The sequence below is a fragment of the Centruroides vittatus genome, unplaced genomic scaffold (assembly GCF_030686945.1).
Source record: "Centruroides vittatus isolate TY-2023 unplaced genomic scaffold, ASM3068694v2 contig_12, whole genome shotgun sequence".
Classification (NCBI taxonomy): Eukaryota; Metazoa; Arthropoda; class Arachnida; order Scorpiones; family Buthidae; genus Centruroides; species Centruroides vittatus.
In genome coordinates this window covers 524,225-545,231 of record NW_027120767.1, presented here as the reverse complement: position 1 = coordinate 545,231, position 21,007 = coordinate 524,225, and the positions used below count along the sequence as shown (strand labels likewise).

At 32.7% G+C, this 21,007-nt stretch overlaps 1 protein-coding gene across 1 annotated transcript; it reads right to left on the bottom strand.

Annotated features, from left to right (window-relative positions):
• Positions 1-1,464: 1,464 nt before the first annotated feature.
• LOC136983437 (uncharacterized) lies at positions 1,465-19,868 on the bottom strand. The gene is made up of 11 exons (XM_067280177.1): positions 19,511-19,868; positions 4,184-5,642; positions 3,942-4,078; positions 3,732-3,859; positions 3,263-3,527; positions 3,039-3,188; positions 2,324-2,390; positions 2,192-2,238; positions 1,936-2,014; positions 1,679-1,834; positions 1,465-1,598 (listed from the first exon to the last, which is right to left on the bottom strand). The coding sequence occupies exons 1-10, from the start codon at positions 19,569-19,571 to the stop codon at positions 1,768-1,770; spliced, it is 2,460 nt and encodes an 819-aa protein (XP_067136278.1). The 5' UTR covers positions 19,572-19,868; the 3' UTR covers positions 1,465-1,598; positions 1,679-1,767.
• Positions 19,869-21,007: the final 1,139 nt, after the last annotated feature.

Here is a 21,007-nt window from a genome sequence, read left to right as displayed (position 1 = left end):
ATATTTGAATAAAACATTACAATTAAATTATTTTTTTTAATATATTTTTTTTCATTTTTTACCCTTTTTTTGAAATAACAAATCATGATCTGTTCCTTATCCTGATCTGATTTATGACTAGAAGTTTGCACGTTACAAATATTCTTTATAAATTAATCAATAATAGTAATAATGATATAATTTATGTAGGATGATTTTACAATCTGTAATACTTTACAAGTTATATTTTACAATTGGACTTTTTTTTTTTTGGTATCAAACCCATAACATTATTATTTATGTTTTTTTTTTTTTTTTCCTCAAGACATCCTCAACAAATCTTATATTTTGGATGGATGTCAATGCACACATTCAGGCTTTGATTCTACATGCTAGCCAAGGAAATAGGTAAATGATAGGGCACAGAATGATTCAGTATATCATAAACTATGACTATATCCTAGGATAGTTTTAAAACCATATTACGATACGAAATACAAGCGCTAATTTTATCTATTCTTCACTGGATTCTACCTATAGTATCATAGCAATAATGGAGATCAAGAGAAATATTCTATAAAAGACGCTTAGCTCTATCATATCCATCATGTTTCACGCTTCCAGGAATTCTTTTTTTTATATATTTTTTTTAGAAAGAATTCTTTAATTAAAAGTATTAAAATATTGATTATAAAAGATTTTTTTAGTATATTTTTATATATAACGTATTTAATAAATTTAGTTTAGTATAGTTTCTGAATTTTTATATATTCCATCACAACAAGAAACTTGATTTTGTGTTGGGTAAAATGCAGCCCTGAAATTAATATTGATAGATTTTATGGGACATGCTGAATCTTTATAACTGCAACTTATGGTTACCCATTCCCATAACGATGCATATTTCACCACGCAACCCCTCATAATAGGTGAATGGGATGTGCACATCGAGGTTAAATCATCTCGAGTATTTTTTAATAAAGATTTTTAAAATTCCGATTCAAATTATTAAATAGAACTTTTTGAAGAATGCATAACATTTTTTAAAACATATTCACCTTTAACAATAACTTTTTCCCATCGGACATTGTGCATGGACACATTAAAAGTAATTAAAACATTTTTAAAAATATTCATTATTCTTTTTTGCTTTCGGCCATTATTTTTCAGTTCGAAAACTCAATGCAAATTAAAAAGCATTCAGGCATTCAAATCTGAGCTTTCTTTATCATAAAATAACGCGGTAGATAACTATAAATACCGCATGTACCACGTATACGTATTTATTTTAGTTGAAATACGGCTTTAGTACATCTGCTGAATAAGGATTACTTGTTAAGTGGTTGGAACAATACGGAGTCTCCCAAACGGGACTTGCGACATCTTGATACAGATTAGCCGACTGAACCTATAATTAAATCAATATTTATTTAAGAGAATATCGTTAGAAATAATAAAAAATTATATTTATTTACCATTTCGTTTCTTGTCATTCTGGGCCTTTGTCTTCCTAATCTATTATACATGTTACCGTTACTTTCTTCTTCCTTTATAGTGTTACTTCGCGACTGATTCATGGGTACTTCAGTAGGCGAAGAGGTATTTGCATTAGTAGTAGTCTACAATAATATTATAATTAAAACACTCGATTTAATTAGTTAGAATAGAATACACGGAATATAAATTTCTTATAAATTACCATAAAAGTATTCGCTGCAGTTTCGCCAGTGTGTGCCCACCTGACGTGATCGACCATGTTTGTTAATCTGTATCCATTCCTGGAATTAGTCATATAGCTGCACAATTCCTGGTCGCTTTCTGATTTGCATTTTTCTGTTCTCGTTTCCATCGTCGACTGGAAGTAAATGTACAGTACGTATAAATATGTATTATATGCACGCACGATTTACCATGGGATTTCTGTAATGCCACAAGAATTAAGGAGCTATAACTCACCTCCAGAGACAAAGGCATATAACAGTCAAGATTATAACAATTACAGCTGCTAAAGATACACCTAAAGCGACTCCCAATACTAAAATATGAATAAGGTATCAATCAGTTATATCGAGATAATCAATTCTAATGCTGGTACATACGTACCAGTATACACGGCAGGTATACCTGAACATGTGGATGAAAAAACTGACAGTTCTATCACTCACACGTTCAGGTATACCTTCGGGTATATCGGGTTTAACAGAGATCTTACCTTCTCCGTCCGTTTCGCATCTCGAGCCTATGTAATTGCCGTGGCATCTAATTATTCAAAAATAAACTCCATATTAGTTAGTAAAAATAAATTAATCTTTTATTAGAATATTTGTTAAATAATAATATTTACCTGCATTCTCTCTTTCCGTCATTAATAATACATTCTCCATGTTTGTTGCAATAATCGGGAGAACAGGCTGCAAAACAAACATTAAATTACCATAATAGTCATTCCTACTTGAATTATCGCTTGAATAAGTTTATTTCTCTTAAACCGAGCCATTTTGTTGCTCTTGCGCGTATAAAATTTGTTCTAGGTGTACACGGAGAAGAAATATGTGCAATTCGCTTTGATAGTTTAAGTAACTTTTCAAGTTTATAATAATAAATCATTTCTTTAGATGCGCCTGTTTGCTCTTTAATCACGCTTTTAGTGATCTCGGTTACTATTGAAACCCTACTTCTTTATTATTATTCTCAGAGCTACATTTGGATAATTCGTCATAAATTGTTTAAATTTCGTCAATTTGAAAATTTTATTCGCTCGCTTTGTGACCCTGACGGCTATAATTTTCGTGTAAAAATAAGTAAATAGAACGTGAATCAAATATTTCCAGTGCAGCAACTAGACTTCGCTGCACTCCAAACGGAATTGTCAGCATAGCACTATGCGTGATTGCGTGAATTTTTCGGATGATCGAAATTGCTATCTTAGTAGTGGAGTGCCCTTATACTTTAGCTCTTACATCACGCACGATCGCATTTATTTCTGTAGTAAAATAGAACAGGAACAAAGAAAAGAAAAAAAAAAGCAGTACACACTACGTAAACATTGCATTACCTACCAGTGCAGACTCTACCGCTCATTCTTTCGTCATCGGGATATTTATCAGTGTAACCCGATAAACAGATGCAACCGAAGGTTCCGAAACTGTTGTAGCAAGTCCCATGGGGCGAGCAATCGTTCAGTTCCGGTCTGATGCACTCATTGATATCTACAGAAGAGCAGAAACTCGTACGTAAACTTTGTAAGGGCGTTAACGACATATAGAATTAGTGAATAGCATACCTTGTATATTTAATAAAGAACTGGTAGTCAGAGGACGCTCTGCGTACAGTTTGCTGTCCCCGACTCTGTTTCTTCTATTGATGATTGCATTTCCCAATTCTCTTTGTAGCTGAACAGCTAAAGATACTCTGGAATGAGTGAGAGACAGATCGTCTAGTTGCATTGTAGCATTTACTGCTATTTTCCCTTCGGAGTTGTATAAATTGTTTACTGAAGCACCAGCAAAAACTCCAGCGAACGTAGTGTATGCAAACAACGTCGAAACCTGAACAGAAGAAGACATCAAATAATCAGTTTTCGTGTTTCGACTTTTTCTATCGCGGTTTCCATTTTCTTTTTACGTATTGAAAATACATATTGCCTAATATTTTTGTCACGTCCCGAAAAATTTCATATTCAAACGACGCGGTGTTATTCTAAACAGGAATGAAATTGAAGTTATAAATAAATAAATAATGCATAAACATACAGCTCGGTTTGCTTCGTGTTCCATAATTTTATACTCTTCGGTCTCTGTTTTCGAATAACTCGAAGTATAGTGCAATTTCCTGTCTCCGAAACGATCAACATTAAAGGAGAATAGAAGCTTCAGAACAGCTAAAAAAATATAAAGAAAATGGTAAGAATTATCGGTTTCGGTTACTTTATTTATTACTAAAGTAGAATAAACGTAATATACGGAGGCATGGTCCACGCTGTAAAGTTCTTCCATAACCGGGTTTGCAGTAACAGGAGCTTACACCGTATTCGGTAACGCATCTCTCATTCTTCTCCACATTGCACGTCGTATCGTCTCCCACTATACAGGTGTCTATCCTGCAAACACGAAACGGTTGTGCTAGAAAGAAGTACCATTCACATAGTTTGGGTAAACTTGTGCTTTTTGAAAAGTTTTGCTCACTTTACATCTTTACTACATACCTGACTTTTGGTATCTGTGTTGGGCTGTAAGGTTTCCTGGAGGGTCGTTCGGGTGGTTTTATAGGTTTTAAATTATCTCCGTTCTGTTGAGTCTCTGGACGTAGATGCGTGTGACTGGATCCTCTGGAAGGTTTACCTAACGGGCGTACTTTATCGATATCTATTGGTATCACGTCTGCCGTGCTGTTTCTTCTAGCTGGAGGTCTCGGATCTATCAGGTGGTGTTTGTTTCCGACGTCTGCCTGAATGGCTGGATGTTGCGTGACATCGGACACTTTGCCCCAAACGATATTAGTGTCCGTCGTTGGCTTCGAGCGCGTTTTTGTCGACCAAGTCGTGTTCTGAGGCGTAATTTGAGTTCCTATAACGTTAGTGACCGTGAGCTCGAAAGTGGAAGGTGTTATAGGTGCAGTGATAATTACTGGTTCTTCCGTGATGGAATTTGAGCGAGTGGTTCCGTTTGGTAGTTCCTTCAACGGTAACCAATCTGTAGACGAGACAAGACTAGAACTAATTACATCCGCCGTTTTCGTTACAAAAATCGAATCTGTGAAGGAAGTCATAAATGACGTAGATATATAAATAGAAGATGACGTGGAAGGAGATGCTACCGGTGTACTCGTGATTTCTATTGTAGATGCGAAAGATGGTGATAGCGAAGAAGGCTCGGTTGTTAAAAGTCCTAATATTTGGCTCACGTCTTGGGCATTGGGAAATACATTATTAGTAGAAGCTAACCCCGAGGGTGCCTCTTGAAAATCAAATTTCGGTGGACCCCTGTCGTTAATACGCGAATGGAGTGGTCGCGTGGATGGTTGAGAAGGCTTCACATTACCACCCAAAAGATGAATAATATCACTGATGATGTCTTCGATAGAAGGATTGTCAGATTTTTCTTCTCTGGCTCGGTGGAAAGCGTTTAAAGCTCTTTCTTTCTTTTTTGGTGATGCCAATGGCATAATATTTTCCAGTTCCTCCATTAGGAGGGAGTTATTTAAAGAGGATAAAACCGAACTGAAAAATGGTAGATTCTCGCGGCTATCACTTCTTGCCACCCTCTTCAACCATGTCGAAGTAGATTTGAATGGATCACTCCGTGATTTCAAATATCTTTCGGGCTCATCAGTAAAAACTGACGGAGAAAGAAAAGGAGTCGTCTGTGTGATAACGTCTTTCAAATAAGCTAAATCGCGATCTACGATCGAGCTGGATCTCGTGCTTCGCACTCTATTATCTTCATCTTCCCTAAGATCTTCTTCACCGATAGTAAATCCCGCTTTGTTGCGATTAACTTGAGCACTAGTATATAGTTTTTCTTTTGGCACTAAGACCAAGTGTGAACGAGTCACAGATGGTTGTTCTTTCAAAGACGGACTGCAGCAATTCCTGAGATGAGATCTCTTTTGTATATTCACACTGGATGCTTTCGAAGTATTATTAAACGATACATCCGAGACATCTAAAATAAAAAGAAAAGTAACATTTTAATATTATTAAAATACCTTTAACGGTACAAATCCCATCCCACTCAATTCCCCAAAATAGAACCATTGTAATATATGCAAGAATAACAAAATTTAATTGTCTTATTCCAGGAATTTTCGGCAGAAATAAATATTTCGTGAGTTTCTGTTATAAAAATGTTTATTTGATGTAACTATCGTGTCACGTGAACTTAATACCTCACGACAGGGCAGAGTATCTTTATTAATGGATCCGAGAGTTTTTGTAACTGGAGCAATCTCGTTTGAGTTCTAGTAATTAATTAATACGGGCACGATACGGAAATTTCGGTTACTTTACCAGTGTTTTCGACACTAGTTTAATTATAGGAAAGAGAGGAAACATAAAAGAAATTATAAAAACGAACGAGTATAGGAGCGTAAAAATGTACAAATACTAAGAGAGAAATATAAAAGGAACGTGGTAATGTAGAGGTGTGAATTTTTCAATCGATATTCTAGAGGCAATGATAAACAGATTTTTCTTATCCAACAGAGAATTCTCTACTTTAAGCTTACCTGACCTATTGCCCTACATCTCACAGGTGAATGAATCTGACCTACCTAATTACTGACCCAACATCCGTTCTAGAAATAGAAAAAGATGTTAGCAAGGCGTTTCCGAGTTAGAAAATATAATAATTTTTTTCCTTTTTTCCTAAATGTTCCACGACTTTATTTATCGTTAACGCTTTGTTTGTCAACTGTTTCCTGTTCAAATTGTTTTCGCGTGCTTCAATAGTTTTCCGTAATTAAATGCTTAAGAGGAATTTTAAAAGTGATTTTTAGTTGAATTTCGGGGGAAAAATCATTAATTTTTTTTTAAATTTTAGTTTTTGTCAACGTAGAAAATTAATTTTTGGTCGCTTTTTGAGGATAGAATTTAATAACGAAGGATAATTATGATAAAAAAGAATGAGAAAATGTCATCGATGCTCGAATGATTTAATATATCGTTTCGGTTATCACGATATTTTTTACGTAAAATAATTATATAAGGTGCATAATAATGACTATATAGCCATGTATATTCAGTTATATATAGTATATAATTATTTTTCTTGTATATATACGCATACATACACGAGAAAAGTGTTTAAATTTTCAACGAACTTTCTCACAATCACATTAGAATTTAGAAAAATTTCACGCCATTTTCACCGTATTTTGATTTATAATTTTTAATGCGTGCATTACAGACAATTCTTTAGTGTAATCACAAAACACTTTAGCATTGCATTCTAAATATATATCGCAAAACATTCCTAACATTTCATCACGTTCGACAGGCACTTCATCACTTCAAAGTTGTGCCTCATCAACTTTTGACAAACGGTACATCTTTCAAGATTTTTGACATTTAATTAAACATACCGAAGAAATTAAAGAATCTATAAAAATCCAAGAGTACATACAACAGACCAAAAGCGGAATAATCTATCCGAAAAACGAAATTAAAAATTTCTCTTCTGTACGACCGTTCCCGTTTTTCGAAATTCATTCTTTATTAAAACCCGAAGATATAAACGAAACGGGAGATAATTTTTATTATTTTTATTCGACTAGGAAAAATTTCTGTTTGTCGTCGAGAAACTGCTGAACCAGATTGCTCCGGGCGCTAAAACACCATTTGGTAAAGTCGTGAAGAACGTATTCGATTCCAGATGCTACTACACTAACAACACAGAATCTCCTTTACTTATTATCTACACCCTTATCGGGATTAATATAAGATAAGATATGTTTTAATGGTAAGTTTCTATCTCTTCGATAACGGAAATAGCATCGAGTCGACTGACGATTTAATGGTTAAAATGTAAAGAATTTATAATGAAAATATTTATTTCGAAGAATCAATGACCTCACCTCATTTAGTATGAAGTGATTCGATGCTTGAGAGGAAGTGATTCAATAGTTAAAATATGTTTACTTGTAGCGACTTTACTAGTACTTTACTGTTAACGAACGGTAATAAAAAACGTGTTTAATCACAATATATGCTCGTTACGTTTCTTTTTAACGCTCTCGACTCTATTCCTTCTACACTGTAATTGTTCAGACAACCCACTGACTCGATCAATAATTTTCTAAAGCGTTTCTCCACAATCTAAATAAATCATTTAAAAGTAAAATACCGCATAATAAAGAAGGAAACTTTCTTATTCATAATTACAGTTCTATTTTTCATACCATTCTTCCTACTTACTATTTTAGTGGGAAGATTCTCGTGGCAAGAACACTATTCTTTTTCTTCTTTAAAATGTTCAGAGATGGAAAACCCGACGATAACCGTTTATATGGATATTTTAGAAAGGGAAAAAAAGTATGTTTTAGTGGTTTTCGAGACATCAAAAATGCTGATCACATCTTTTGTGTCGGATGGGAACACGATAAGATGCTACTTTTTCGAGTCAACATTTTCATTTCAAACAAATTTCGCGACTCTTGCCTAAGACTGCTTGCTTGGCCAAGTCGAGTATTGATCTGATATTAAGGGGAGCAGAGAGAGGCGACACACACACACACACACACACACACACATACATACAGAGCGTGTCTCGAACCAATTTCTTCTTTTCTAGCAATAAATGCTTCTGGAATGTTTCAAAATCCGAGATTAGAAAAATGGTCGTTGTCAAAACATCAGTAAAATATTATGCCCTTTTCTATTTTAATTAGCTCGTTTCTATGCGCTCTAGATAAGCTTGTTTGTGAACGTTGGCAGATCTTTGTCGTATAACTCGGATTCTAATTGATTTCTTATTGTTCGATTCAATGCTGTTATGCCGCATTTGATATAGATTTTCCCTTATCGATAACGTTAACAATGAATGAAAATTTGCTAAGAGAAACTCGACATTTATCGCTTACAATAGCGTTATCGCATTTCTAAACATCTATAAAGTTTTCATTGTTTAATTCTTCTACGACAATGTTTTAAAAAGAATTCCATTTTAAATCCCAAAACGTCGATAAATTCGACTGAAATAAAAGAAATAAATAAATAAAACAAATCTTTGCGTGTTCGCAGGCGTCAATCAAGTGTTCCTAATCGCAAATATTGTACAGTTCTTTGTTAATCTTTACAGAATTTCAATAAACTTTATTCATAATATTTTATCAAAAAGTGTATTCTTTTTTATGATATTGAAATTCGTCACGCCATGTTCTATATAAATTTATCGGGTCTCGATGCTCGACAAATTTAATAAAAAGCTTATTCTGTTTAGCGGTACAAAACCTTCCTTTAGATATTCGTCACACTTAAAAAACTTTATTGTATTCGTCAAATTCGCCATAAAAGGATTCGTTGTGTTCTAATATATTCATCATTTACAACACATCCGACAACTTTTGAAGCATTTCTAAGTGTCGGTCACACCCAAAAATTTCGCTCGCTTCTAAAAAAACGAAGCTCGTCGCATGTCTGTCCGTATATAATACTTTACATAAAGTGCGAATCGCCTATAAAATGCGAGAAAATTGTGGAATTGATTGCATTGTATTCGATAATATTCGAATTTGACTCTTCGTGAAGCAATTTTCGCATCGAATTTCACATTTTATAGCGATTTCTCTATAATGTCAATTGACTCTTTCGGATTTAAATTATTGAAATTCGTATTGAAATTCGAACACTCGTCGCATGAGTAAATTTTCTAATTTTAATAATAATATAATATCTATGTCTACTCTTGGACGGGGTCGTATGGGATCCGGGGTAGAGCTGACCCCTTTTACTATTTTTTTGACCGAAGTAGGATATCTCTTTAAATTAATAAATAATAAAAAGCAGTCTTTGTTAGTAAAAAAAAAGCATTAATTTGTAAGGGGTAGGAACCACTACAGACCCCTAAACGGGAAAAAATCCTCAAACCCTCTCGACTGCTTGCTCTTAAAAATATGTCTGTCAATGTTATAGTACGGATCACGTATAATTTACAAGTTTAACCTGCTTCAAGTATAAATTTATCTGCTCTATAAATCATCTACAAATCTGTGTAATTTATATTCATTCTATACATAAATTTTACAGTGTTTTCCTAACTATAAATTAAAAAATTCGTTTTCTAACTCTCTATTCATCACGTATTTAACATTTCGATATCGCCTGTTTAAACTACATTTTTAATTAAGTGGGTTTTTTTTAAATTTATATTTTCAAAACTTATCAATTGAAAAAAACAACCTTAATGACACTCAATACAAGTTTACGTCGACCTTTAAATACTGTCACCTACATCTGTACTACGAAGACGTATCTGGATTTGCTGCACCCGCGAGCAATGTACTGTACAGTACATATAATTGTGTATGCTTTTAACAGCATGTACTGATGATGAATAAAACAGTGAATTTATAATATTAAAAAATACATTATTATCTGTTAGAAGAGCTCAGACCGTTCTTCCACACATTTAGCGCCCTGGGGTATGTTCCTTTCTTTGTTCTTTCCCTACATTCCTGATGTATTGTATAAAAGAAATACAGTACAGATACAATAACGATGAATTTTTTAATGCAAATAATTTAAAATATTTTGTATTTAATTACAGACAAACCTCCAAACAACTTTATATGTTTTGTCAGTGGCCGTTATTCAGAGGTTTGACTGTATTTGGATAAAGTTTAAGTAAAAACGTTCGTATATAAAGTGTAAAAAATTACTATAGAGCTACTTAAAACAAAGCACACAGTAAATCAACATAATAGCCTACTTTTTTAGATTGAATTAGCCTAATAAATAGGGCTGTAATAAATCGGAGGGTTTATTTATTACCACCCTATTTATTGGGCTAACTAATTCAATCTAAATTAAATTTGTGGGGTAGAAGCTTTATTTAATATTATAATAGCATACATTTATTATTTCTATATAAAGTAAATCTTATTATTTTAATTTGAATCGTTTAATCATACATAAATTTTTGAATAGCTTCCAGATTATTGGTTGCAGTTTATTTATAATTTATAAAAATGCTGACTACTGATGATAATTATTCATAATTAAATACAGATTTAATGAAAAGTTTATTCTTAATTTAACAATTAAATATTTGATTAATTATAATAAATTTTATTAGTTACTGTACGGTATATAATACAGGATTCTATATTACATTTTATATTTATCAGTTTTACTTGATAAATATCAATCATTTTAGTAACTTGTCCATTAGAAATTTATATTAGGAACTCATATATTGCCTATGCTATCAATTTTATAATGTAAAATAATGTAATAATAGTAATTTGCTTATTTTGAACTGACTGTTTATGGAAACACATCAGAATATTAATTTGTACTACATTTTGTACAGGTTTTATACTATTAAATGAGAGTAGGAATAAGTTTTATAATAAATTTTAAATCGTCATTAAGCTTGACCCTATTGAAGATACACACTACCCCTTTATCTCCCCACCCTCTCGACCTTTAACCACCAAAATTTAACAGGAAAACACAAGCTGGCAACGTTGTCGCTGGACTTACCCGGCATTCTTTATTTGTTTTCATCCCTAATAATTGCTACCATTATCTTTAAGTATTCAGAATGGTTCGGACGTTATCAAAGGGGGCCATATCTCTCGAACCAATCGTCCGATTATTCTGAAAATTTCTATAAATATTTCCTCCTAATACACAAACCACCCTGCAAAATTTCAGAAAATTTCGACATATAGCTCAAGAGTTATTAAGCTTCAAATTGGGTGAACAAAATCGTGTCCCTCACACATATATGTTCAAGTTATACTATTTGTCACTTGCACCACTTTTCTACCGAGTCCTTCAAATGTATTCAGAGTTTATATTGACCTAATGTATTCCACGCGCTCATTATAAAACAAATTAAAAGTTTCGAGTACTTTTATCACATCTGTAGCAATTACAAAAATTCGACGAGTTGTTTTACTGTTCATGTAAATAAAAAAAGGAATAAAAAATGTGGAAGGTGATGTTAAAGAACTCGACCGATTCCACGCACATTTTTTTAATAAACTAGCGAAGCGAATTAGTTCGAATATTCTGCTAACTGTGCTGAATTTTGTCAACTGGATTCACACCTTGTCATCTTTTTCTCTTGACTGCTTCGTTTGTCAAGAACTCTCTATCGACCTGTTCTGTCAATAACCTCTCCCTTTTAATAGAAAATTCCAATTCTAATCTATTTGGCCAAATTACCCGACTGGAATGAGCTTTTAAATTCAGTTTAGATCTCCAAAATCCTTAGAGAAAAGATTTAAGAAAAATTTCTCCTTTTCTTTTAATTTATATTTTTACAAATGCGTTAAATACAGAAACTTCACAATAGGGAAAAATCCAACAGAGTTAAGTAACTTTCCCGGTAATTAAAAAAAATTTAAATTGGATACGGCGCCATCTGTTATGATATTTTATTATTATGTTTTTTTTAAAAAAAAACGTTATATTATCAATTACAAAATGACAGAATGTTCAATTTTGAGGATAGAGATGAGTTTTATAAAAAAAAAAAAAAAAAAAAAAATTCTAAATGATGATGAGTGAAATCTTCAGCAAGTACGACCTCACTCGATGTACTACAAGTGACTTCCTCTATCTTCTCACTCTCTCGACCTTTAACCACCAAAATTTAATAGCATCAACACCCCCAATATGCAAACCTCCCCGCAAAATTTCAGAAATGTTCGGCAAAAGGCACAGGAGTTATTAAGCGTTAAAATAGGTGAACAAAATCAGACTTCCACACACACTAACATCCAAATCTCTCATTGTTTTTGTAATTTCTAGCCATTTCAAGGTGCCCTGAGTCCAAAAGTGTAAGAGTTTCGGGGGTCATTCTTGACCGATGGCCTTAGTTTCCTTCTATTAAATACAACAGAGCCGCGAAGGTAAAAAAAAAAAAGGTAAGTAACCCAAATACGTTAAGGGTTAAGGGTACTTATAAGTGAATGCATAAAGCGAAAGGAAATCAAGAAAATTTGACTTTACGCATGAAATTCATTACACATTAAGAAAGGAAGAAAAATTTGAATTGGTTATTCGTTGACAGAATAGTCGTCGATAATTTATGACCCAAATCTACTCTGGCAATCATCAGTCATGTTTGATCATCGAAAATGGTATCCCTTGCTAAAAAAGAATGTCTCTTAAGATGGATTATCTTGACTGTATGGTATTTGCCATTTTTATTTATGTTCTTTCTCACGGCAGATATTCGCTATGCTCCAAAGCATTTTCTATATTAGGTAAAAATGTTCGCTTCTACCAACGGATTTTCGTATATTCCGTAAGAGATTCAACCCGATTAACCTGCTGCTGAATACAAAATACCTTTATATAGTTTATTCTAAGAATTTGCCAGCTATTCTTAGATGTAAAACGTGATTTGTTTGGTATTCGTTCTTACTCGATATTAAATTGATAATCAATGTTCGTGGGTATAAGTCTGGTGGAGTGTTCAAGCAGAACAGGTGATGTCTATTCGGCGATTAAAAAACGAGAAAGGCCCGGGTCTTTCTCCATTTTGAGTCTTACCGTATATTGAACATTAACAAATTAACAAAGAAATGAATTTGTAACAAACGTTCATGAAGTGCCCGAAAACTTGAAGGTCCTCTCGTGTGGACCTGCATTGAAGTTATGGCACGTTTTAGACATTTCGAAATTCAATTTTGTTCAGATTTGCGTATGTTTTCTAGAAATTTATTGGCGTTAAACGCTTTAAATTTTATATACAACATTGCACCCATTAAAACTTCATTGCTTTTAAACAATTCGTTCATTATAAAACAGAATTTTCTTACAAAATTTCATTCCTTTCGATCATCTTTTCAATCCCTTCCGCTCACATTCTGACAGTTATATGATTTTTAGTATTTTTTTTTTAACAATCTCCCGAAGCAATCAATACTTGGAATACGAGAAACTACTCGATCAAAAAGAAAAAAATGTACTTAAAATGTTTCCTTCGCAAAGAAACCCGCGTACTTTTTATTTCTTTACATAAAACTGCAACATAAGAATCTTTATATCCGACATATTGAAGTTTTTTTTACCTTCAGGATACTGAAAACTGCCCATCATACTTTATGTAAAATTCCTCGTGTAACATCAGAAATAACCGAACACCGAGCAAGAATAATAAACCCAAAGCCATACGTTGCACACTAAATTTTCGGATATTTTTAGAAGGAGTAGGAATTAAATTCAAGAATTTAGACTTTGTTAATGAGTTTTAATCCCTGTAGGGGCTACAAACATATCGAACCCTCGCCCGATTCTCGGGTAGTAAACATTATTAGAAGACTCGTAAGCCACTTTTCCAATCGCTATACTTCTATGCTCGTAATTATTCATCGACTAGAGAGGATTCACTTTGTGTTTGAACGGGGATTAATGAATTGAGTGCACAATAACTGGTTATGCGTTAAGTATGCCTTGCCAACATTACACAGAAACTAAAATTAATCGAAAGTAAGTAATGCTTTTGATTAATTTTAATTCCCGTATAAGTTATATTCCGAAATTTCGCCAACGTAAAGTAAATTAATGGCCACGGTGGAATCGATGGTGGGCAGAAAATATATGGGAATCGAATGGTCTATTAAGTTTTCTATAGAAGAAAGCTGGAAAGTAAGTTAAAGTATCGTTTGAATCGAGTCGAAGAAAAGGAATCGATATTGATGAACCCGAAAGGAAACAATCAGTCAGATTTCTGAAAAAGTAAATTTGAAGAATTTTTCTTTGGTTAAAAACCTTTATTTAATACTTCGTATCGATTTTATGAAATAATAAGAATAGAATGAAAATGCCTCCCAGGTAAATAGCATCTTCAACTCGACACTGTACTACGTCCCGAATCAATAGATGTACCGTACTGTACGTTTATTTCGTTGTAAATGCCCAATCTATATATTGGTTCTTGCTATTTAGCTTAGAGATTCCTCTCGAAAAATGTATCAAGTTCGAATTTTCAAGAAAAATTGAAGGTTTTAGATGGTTAGACGGGTATTTCGAGAAATAAAATATATCCAGGATTTGCATTAGTCTACGCTGTCTTAACATTGTAACCACTAAAAATGTTCTTTAGCCGTGCAAAAATTTCGAGGTGTACTCTGGTGTAGACGGGGAAAAATATTTAAATTTTTTAGATTATCCGAGAATAATAGTAAGGGGAAAAAATGATATTTTCCGTTGGTAGAAAGTTGAGAAAATGTTTTTTGATTCGGTCTCTATCGAATATTTTTCTTACATTTTTTTGAACTTCCTTCTAAAATCTTTTGACAAACAAATGACTTGTTCACCCTCGCAGTTGTTACATAAAAATGTTTTATGCGTCAAACATGGATTTTGAATAAACTGCCTCCTCTTTTTCTTCCCCTACTTTTTTTTCCCTTTAAAATACATTCCCGAATAAATTCTATCTTATAGGCTATAGAATTGTTAACATTACGTTATCTCCGGCGAAATAGTCAATATTACTAGGAAGAGGAAGAAAAAATGACAGCTTAAAAGCTTCGGAAAAGATCAAAATGCTAGAGTTATGTTCTCTGTTTTGTATTATTTTCATTCTTGTAAACATATTTGAGTTTAATAAAATTTTTATTGGTTAAAAAGTCGATTTGATTCCTTTTATTTCGGCTGTTTCGGTTGTTAAATTTTTAATATTTATTAAAAGCCTAGAAATTTCCATAAAAATAAACACTTTCGGCTTCTATTCGGCTTCGTGAATATACTTTCAGCTGTTATAACGCATTGCATAACCGTAAAACAGCGCAGAAACACTAGAAAAAAAAATAATAATAATACAATGGTAGTAATTACACGTGTTGACCTTAAGAACACACATCGCGTTGTGTTCGTTTCATTGTTACATCTCCCGAGCGCTGTAATCAACAAGAACTGCCGTTATTAGTTTATAACTTTGTTTCTCGTATATGTCAGTATCATTAACACAGCCACCACTATTAATCGGAGTATTGTTTCTCTCGTGTGTCCGTGTATTGTCTTCTGCGAGAAGCATTACTATTGCTTGATTCTATGTTTATCCTCACGTTATTTAATAGCATAATAAAAGAAATATATAAATTATTTCCATTATGCTAAATCTTAACAATACCCGCCATTTATAACGTCCATTTTCTTTTTCTCGTGTTAAAAATTGTATGACGCAAAGTCGGTTAATCGAGCCCTTTGTAATTTTAAATAGTGGATTTTTCTTTGATGTTTTACTCTTTTTTAGTGTTTAAATTTGCATTATTTTTAATAATCGATATACGGCCGTACGTTTTATTTTACATTTTTCACATCGTTTGCTACATTGTATATTTACGTATGCTCTTAATATTTATTTTTAAATTATATATGTACAAGGTATTAAGTATTAATCCGTCTGGTATTTTACGACAAGCTTTAAACGGGGGCCTAGACCGTGGTATCAAAATATTACCACAAGAATCATAAATCATTTTTCCAAGCATATTAATCCCACTTTCGCATCGTTTATCTAAATCACTTATACGTTTAATAATCATAAAGAGGGATTGTTTGACAACCCGCGCGTGGGGAGGGGGAGGTGTGGTGAATCACGAGAAGGAGATCGCCCGTCTTTGTGTACAAAAAAGGTAATCCTGTACGCCAACGCTCTTTTTACTCATCGACCTACGTATAAAACATCCCGAAAGGCTAGGTTATGAATGTTTTACTACCCTTTTACAAAGTAAAATCGAGTCGAGTAGCGATCTATATCGGATAATTCCGTTTTGCTGCGACAAAAATCATTTGTCGTCACGATTGTTTGCGTGATGATCCTTTCATAACAATACTCGACGGGATATAACTGTGATTTATATATCTTTATAAAGGAAAAAAAGGGGGGATCAGGGAGTTGCTCTTTTTATCATTTCAACTATTCACGCCCTGGAATAAAGGGCATTACTCCTGATGTTCGATACGTAGATTTATATATATTTATTTATTTATTTTTTATGAATGAAGGGTGCAAATGCTTCCGTGATCCTATTCTTTTTTTGTGTGTCTTCTCAGTCGAAGAAACACGATGCGGATTGAATTCGACGAAACGATTGCATGCAAAAATCCTTATTTCATGCGGGGGAAACCTTAAAAAAGTTATCCTGATTACGAAATAAGATATGAATCGGCATTTTGAGTCGGATTCTGAACCGAGTTTTCATTTTTTATTTTTTATTTTTATTTCTTTCTGAATTTTACGACTTCGCATCTTGATGGGATTACTTACGACCGACTTATCCCGTTAATCGAGTTTGTACAAATTTAATTATCATTATCATCGCTTTAAAAAGCATTTTCTGTAGTATTAAATAAGATTTTTCACATCTAATAATAAATTCTGGTGTATAATTTAATAAAATATACCGGAATTTTTAAAGGAAAATTCTTAATCCTATTATAAAATAAGATTAGATGTTTTATTTTATTTTCTATTATTTTGAAAGAAGAACATGCGCTATAGAAAGGATGAGCATCTTCTTCATCTTTTGTATTAAATCTCCTTGGAGTGATGCGTAGGATTGTATACGTTTGTGGATGCTCCCACATAATCGAACCATCTGTATGTCTTCATACTCGTTATATAAATATTATTAAGGCCCACGCTTATGTTTACATTTCATAAAAACGGGTTTTTTTTTATACGAAGAAAAATCTTAATAAATTTAACCTTTTTGTATCTTCTGTGTACTCGCTACTTGTATAAATGGGGATATAAAAAGATGTAATCACCGTAAAAAGTTTATTAAAGAGCAAACTCTTCCAAAGAATCCAGAAGAAATTTTTGTTTATCCTACAGAAATTAGGGTCGTTTTTTAGTACATAAAACGCACTTTTATGTAGAGCAAGATTATTATTAAAAAAAAAAGTGCAGTCACTGCACATTAATTGCAGTTTTACTAAATGACACTTTATACACGTTAGTTTAAACAAAATTAACAAATTCGCAAACATTAATTACGAATCAAAACATAAAGGATAATTTAAGTAATCAAGCTCATCAATCAAATAACGTTGCGGAACATTAAAAATCTACTTTAAACAAGCAAAATGGCTGCCATTTTTGGACGGGATCCAATTATCATTCTGACTTTCCCAGTGATAATTCTAGCGAAAGAGACAAACATAGAAATACGATATTAAAAATCTGAAAAATTGCATTTTGCTAAACGGAATCGATCGTTTAAGAACGAAATAAATCGAGGAAATTACATCAGAATCGTCATTATCTTGGCTGAAGATATACTCTATTATAATACACATGTATAGGTACTGTAACGTATATAAGTTATAGCACGCCTTGTATCAAAAATTACCGTTATTAAATCATGCAATTTATATCAAATCTTATAATTAAATTCGTTATACAGATAATTTTATCTCATTTAATTATCTTAAGATTAATGAGCTCATTAAACAGCGAAAAATGCTTTCTCTCTTGATTACTTCAGGTGATGCGTTTATGAAGTGATGCATAGTTAAGGGAGAAAGAAGACGAAGATGATAATAAGAAAAAAAAAAAAAAAAACTTTACCAATCGTTCGAATGTGCTGTACATCACCTTATATCACATATGAAATCCATTTATTTGAGATTTTTTTGTAGTGAAAGTTTAGAAAAGACGTGATTACGTGTAGACATGAAAACACAGATGATGGTGAGTTGAATGAGGGTGTACACGACCCGCACATATCAATCGCTTTCTAATGGTTTCTCGGAAAAATATACATCTAAATTTTCATCAAATCTCGAAAAATTCGACATTAAACATCTTAATTTAGTTACAAGAACGTACAGATGCGAAGTAATTTTTATAAAAATCAGTAAAAGACGACCGTTCCTTTTCATGAACGTCGTAAAGATTAATTAAATATATAAATATAAGAGCATACTGTTCTTTTCAGGATGATTAATTTTGAAAAGATTAATTCTCGAGTTCATCATGCCGATTAATTTTCAAAAGTTGGATGAAATTTTCCTTTTCCTGTACAATATAACGGTTAATTAAAAATTTGAAACCGATACCGTCCCCTTTTCAAGTACAGCACGGTTGTTAAATTTAATAAATTCTGAAAACCGATATGGATATTTTTCGGGTGTACAGTACGGTACAGTACCTGTACACTGATAAGTTCGAAAAATTACAAAAGTTTCCAGTTTGTATTATAATTAAATATTAAATCCAATTAATAAAAAAATAATTAAGTGAGTAAGTAATAGTAATATTGATTAATTTTAAATTACAATTAATTTTTTTTAAAAATATAATTAAACAGTAAATCTAATGATGATTATATTTTAAAAATAGGGGAAAAAAATGTAACTTATTTTAATAATTTTTTCTACTTAAATAATACTTTAATTTATACCAAATTAGTATTAATATAAATTTAGATATAATTATAATTAATTTATGTAGAAAATAATACAGCAAATTTATAAAATTATCTATTTTTGGATACAAAATTTTAATGATTTTTCTATTAAATTTAACGAGTTTAATTTATTTCGATGAATTAATCTTCCTTCCTCGTTACGCCGAGGATATAATACTAGAAAATAAGATATAAATTGCAATATTCGAAGTGTAATGAAGTAGCAGGTAAACGTATACATATAATTTTTCCCCCTCTAATCTCGTTAGAATTGATGAGTTGTCTCGTTACTTGTATATTGTATACGGTTACACAACTGAAACGACCCATCGTAAAATATGAAAATTACATCGCGACTCTTCAAATTTTTTTTATTTAAAATTTTTCTAACTGAGAAAAGTTAAAGAAATTATACAGATAAGACATTAACACTCACCTCTAACACAGTTCGATGCCTGTATTAATATCCATAAGAATCCGATACAGAATCTCCACATCCTGTCAGCATCCACTGCGTCATTCGCCCATAATTCTACTTGGTGTAGGACCGAATAAGGTTGCGAAGGGTGTAGAGCAGACGGTGTTCATTAAGCCATATCTGACGTGTAAAAAAAAAACTAAGAACAATGCACCGGACCTACACGTGAACGATTCGCAGCTAGGCGTTGAAACAAACAAAAAAATGTGCCGAGTTGTCTGCGAGGTGGTTTTCTATTTTCGAGTTGAACGGCCCAACTCCAGGCCAGTAGATGACAACTATTGGTTGAGACGCCATCGTTATATCGACTGGTTCTGTGCGGTGCCTGCCCTCTACGCCACTGACGTCATTTCGAACTAGGTTAGTCACTAAAAGGAACGAGGATGTTGTTATCGGACTGTTCGCTTAGGTGTATACCGAGAAGTGTTTAACGCGCAATTATTTGGGCATTTTATTGTCTAGTCATCTAGGTTAAGAAAGTCGTCGACGTTGTGTTTTAATTGTTAACAAGGTTCTGTTAAAGCTCGGTAGATGCACGACATCCTCTGTTAGTTGAAGGACGTCCTTAACTTTCCCACCTTAAAATACGATACCAAACTGTGTTAAAAAGTTCACAATTTCCTTTCAATTAAATTTGACCCGCAGAATATATACCCCGGAACTATTTTTATATAAAATTCCGGCTTTATTTTCTACGCATCAGACCTCCACCTCAGTTAGATAATCACCCGGACTTCCTATACCATTTTTTTTTTCTTTTTTCTACACAGAAGCCGTTAACGAATTTTAAATTATACGCATTAATTTCGTACACAAAGAAAATAAATCAATGCATAAAATAGTGTTTACGCTCGATTTTTATATATGTACCATTTTAAGAAAGAGAGAAAAAAATGGATAGGTATAGCCAATAGACTATAAAGTAGATGTTATCTAGTTTTATACAATTGAAGCACTTTAAAAAATAGGCATGTAGAAAAAAAAAGTAAAAAGAAAATAGTGTTATACAGCAAGAAGAATTCATTGCCGCTTTAGAAATGGCCCCTATACAAGTTTGCCTGTAGTAAAGAGGAATTTCTGTCCAACATTTCCTTCTACTTTGGTAGTAGATGGTAATAGATGGTTTCTGGAAAATGTTACTCTTATGTCAGAACACTATTCTTCGTTTTAAAAAATAACAAATTCTCTATCGGTGATTTACCGATCCGATAAATTTGCAGAAAGAAATAAAGCAAAAATTCTGTCTAACTCGAATATAAAAGCAAGTTATATTTAATTCTTTTTTAATAACGTAACTCATCCGGTAAGTACTGTACAGTACGTAAGAGATTAGTTGGATTTTTCAGTACCATATCACCCGATCGAGTGGACTTACCTAGTTAAGATGATTTGTTAACAATGTCACGCGTAACAGAAGCTATCGTGTGACCAGTTTGGATGTGTCTAGGGAAAGAA

Bases quoted from the DNA above. Each gene is read 5' to 3' on its own strand.
- LOC136983437 (XM_067280177.1), bottom strand. From the start codon at position 19,571: ATGTGGAGATTCTGTATCGGATTCTTATGGATATTAATACAGGCATCG. The intron at 3,528-3,731 runs GTATGTTTATGC...TCTTCTGTTCAG, and splicing joins AACACGAAGCAAACCGAGCT to GTTTCGACGTTGTTTGCATA. The intron at 3,189-3,262 runs GTATGCTATTCA...GCTCTTCTGTAG, and splicing joins TTCTTTATTAAATATACAAG to ATATCAATGAGTGCATCAGA.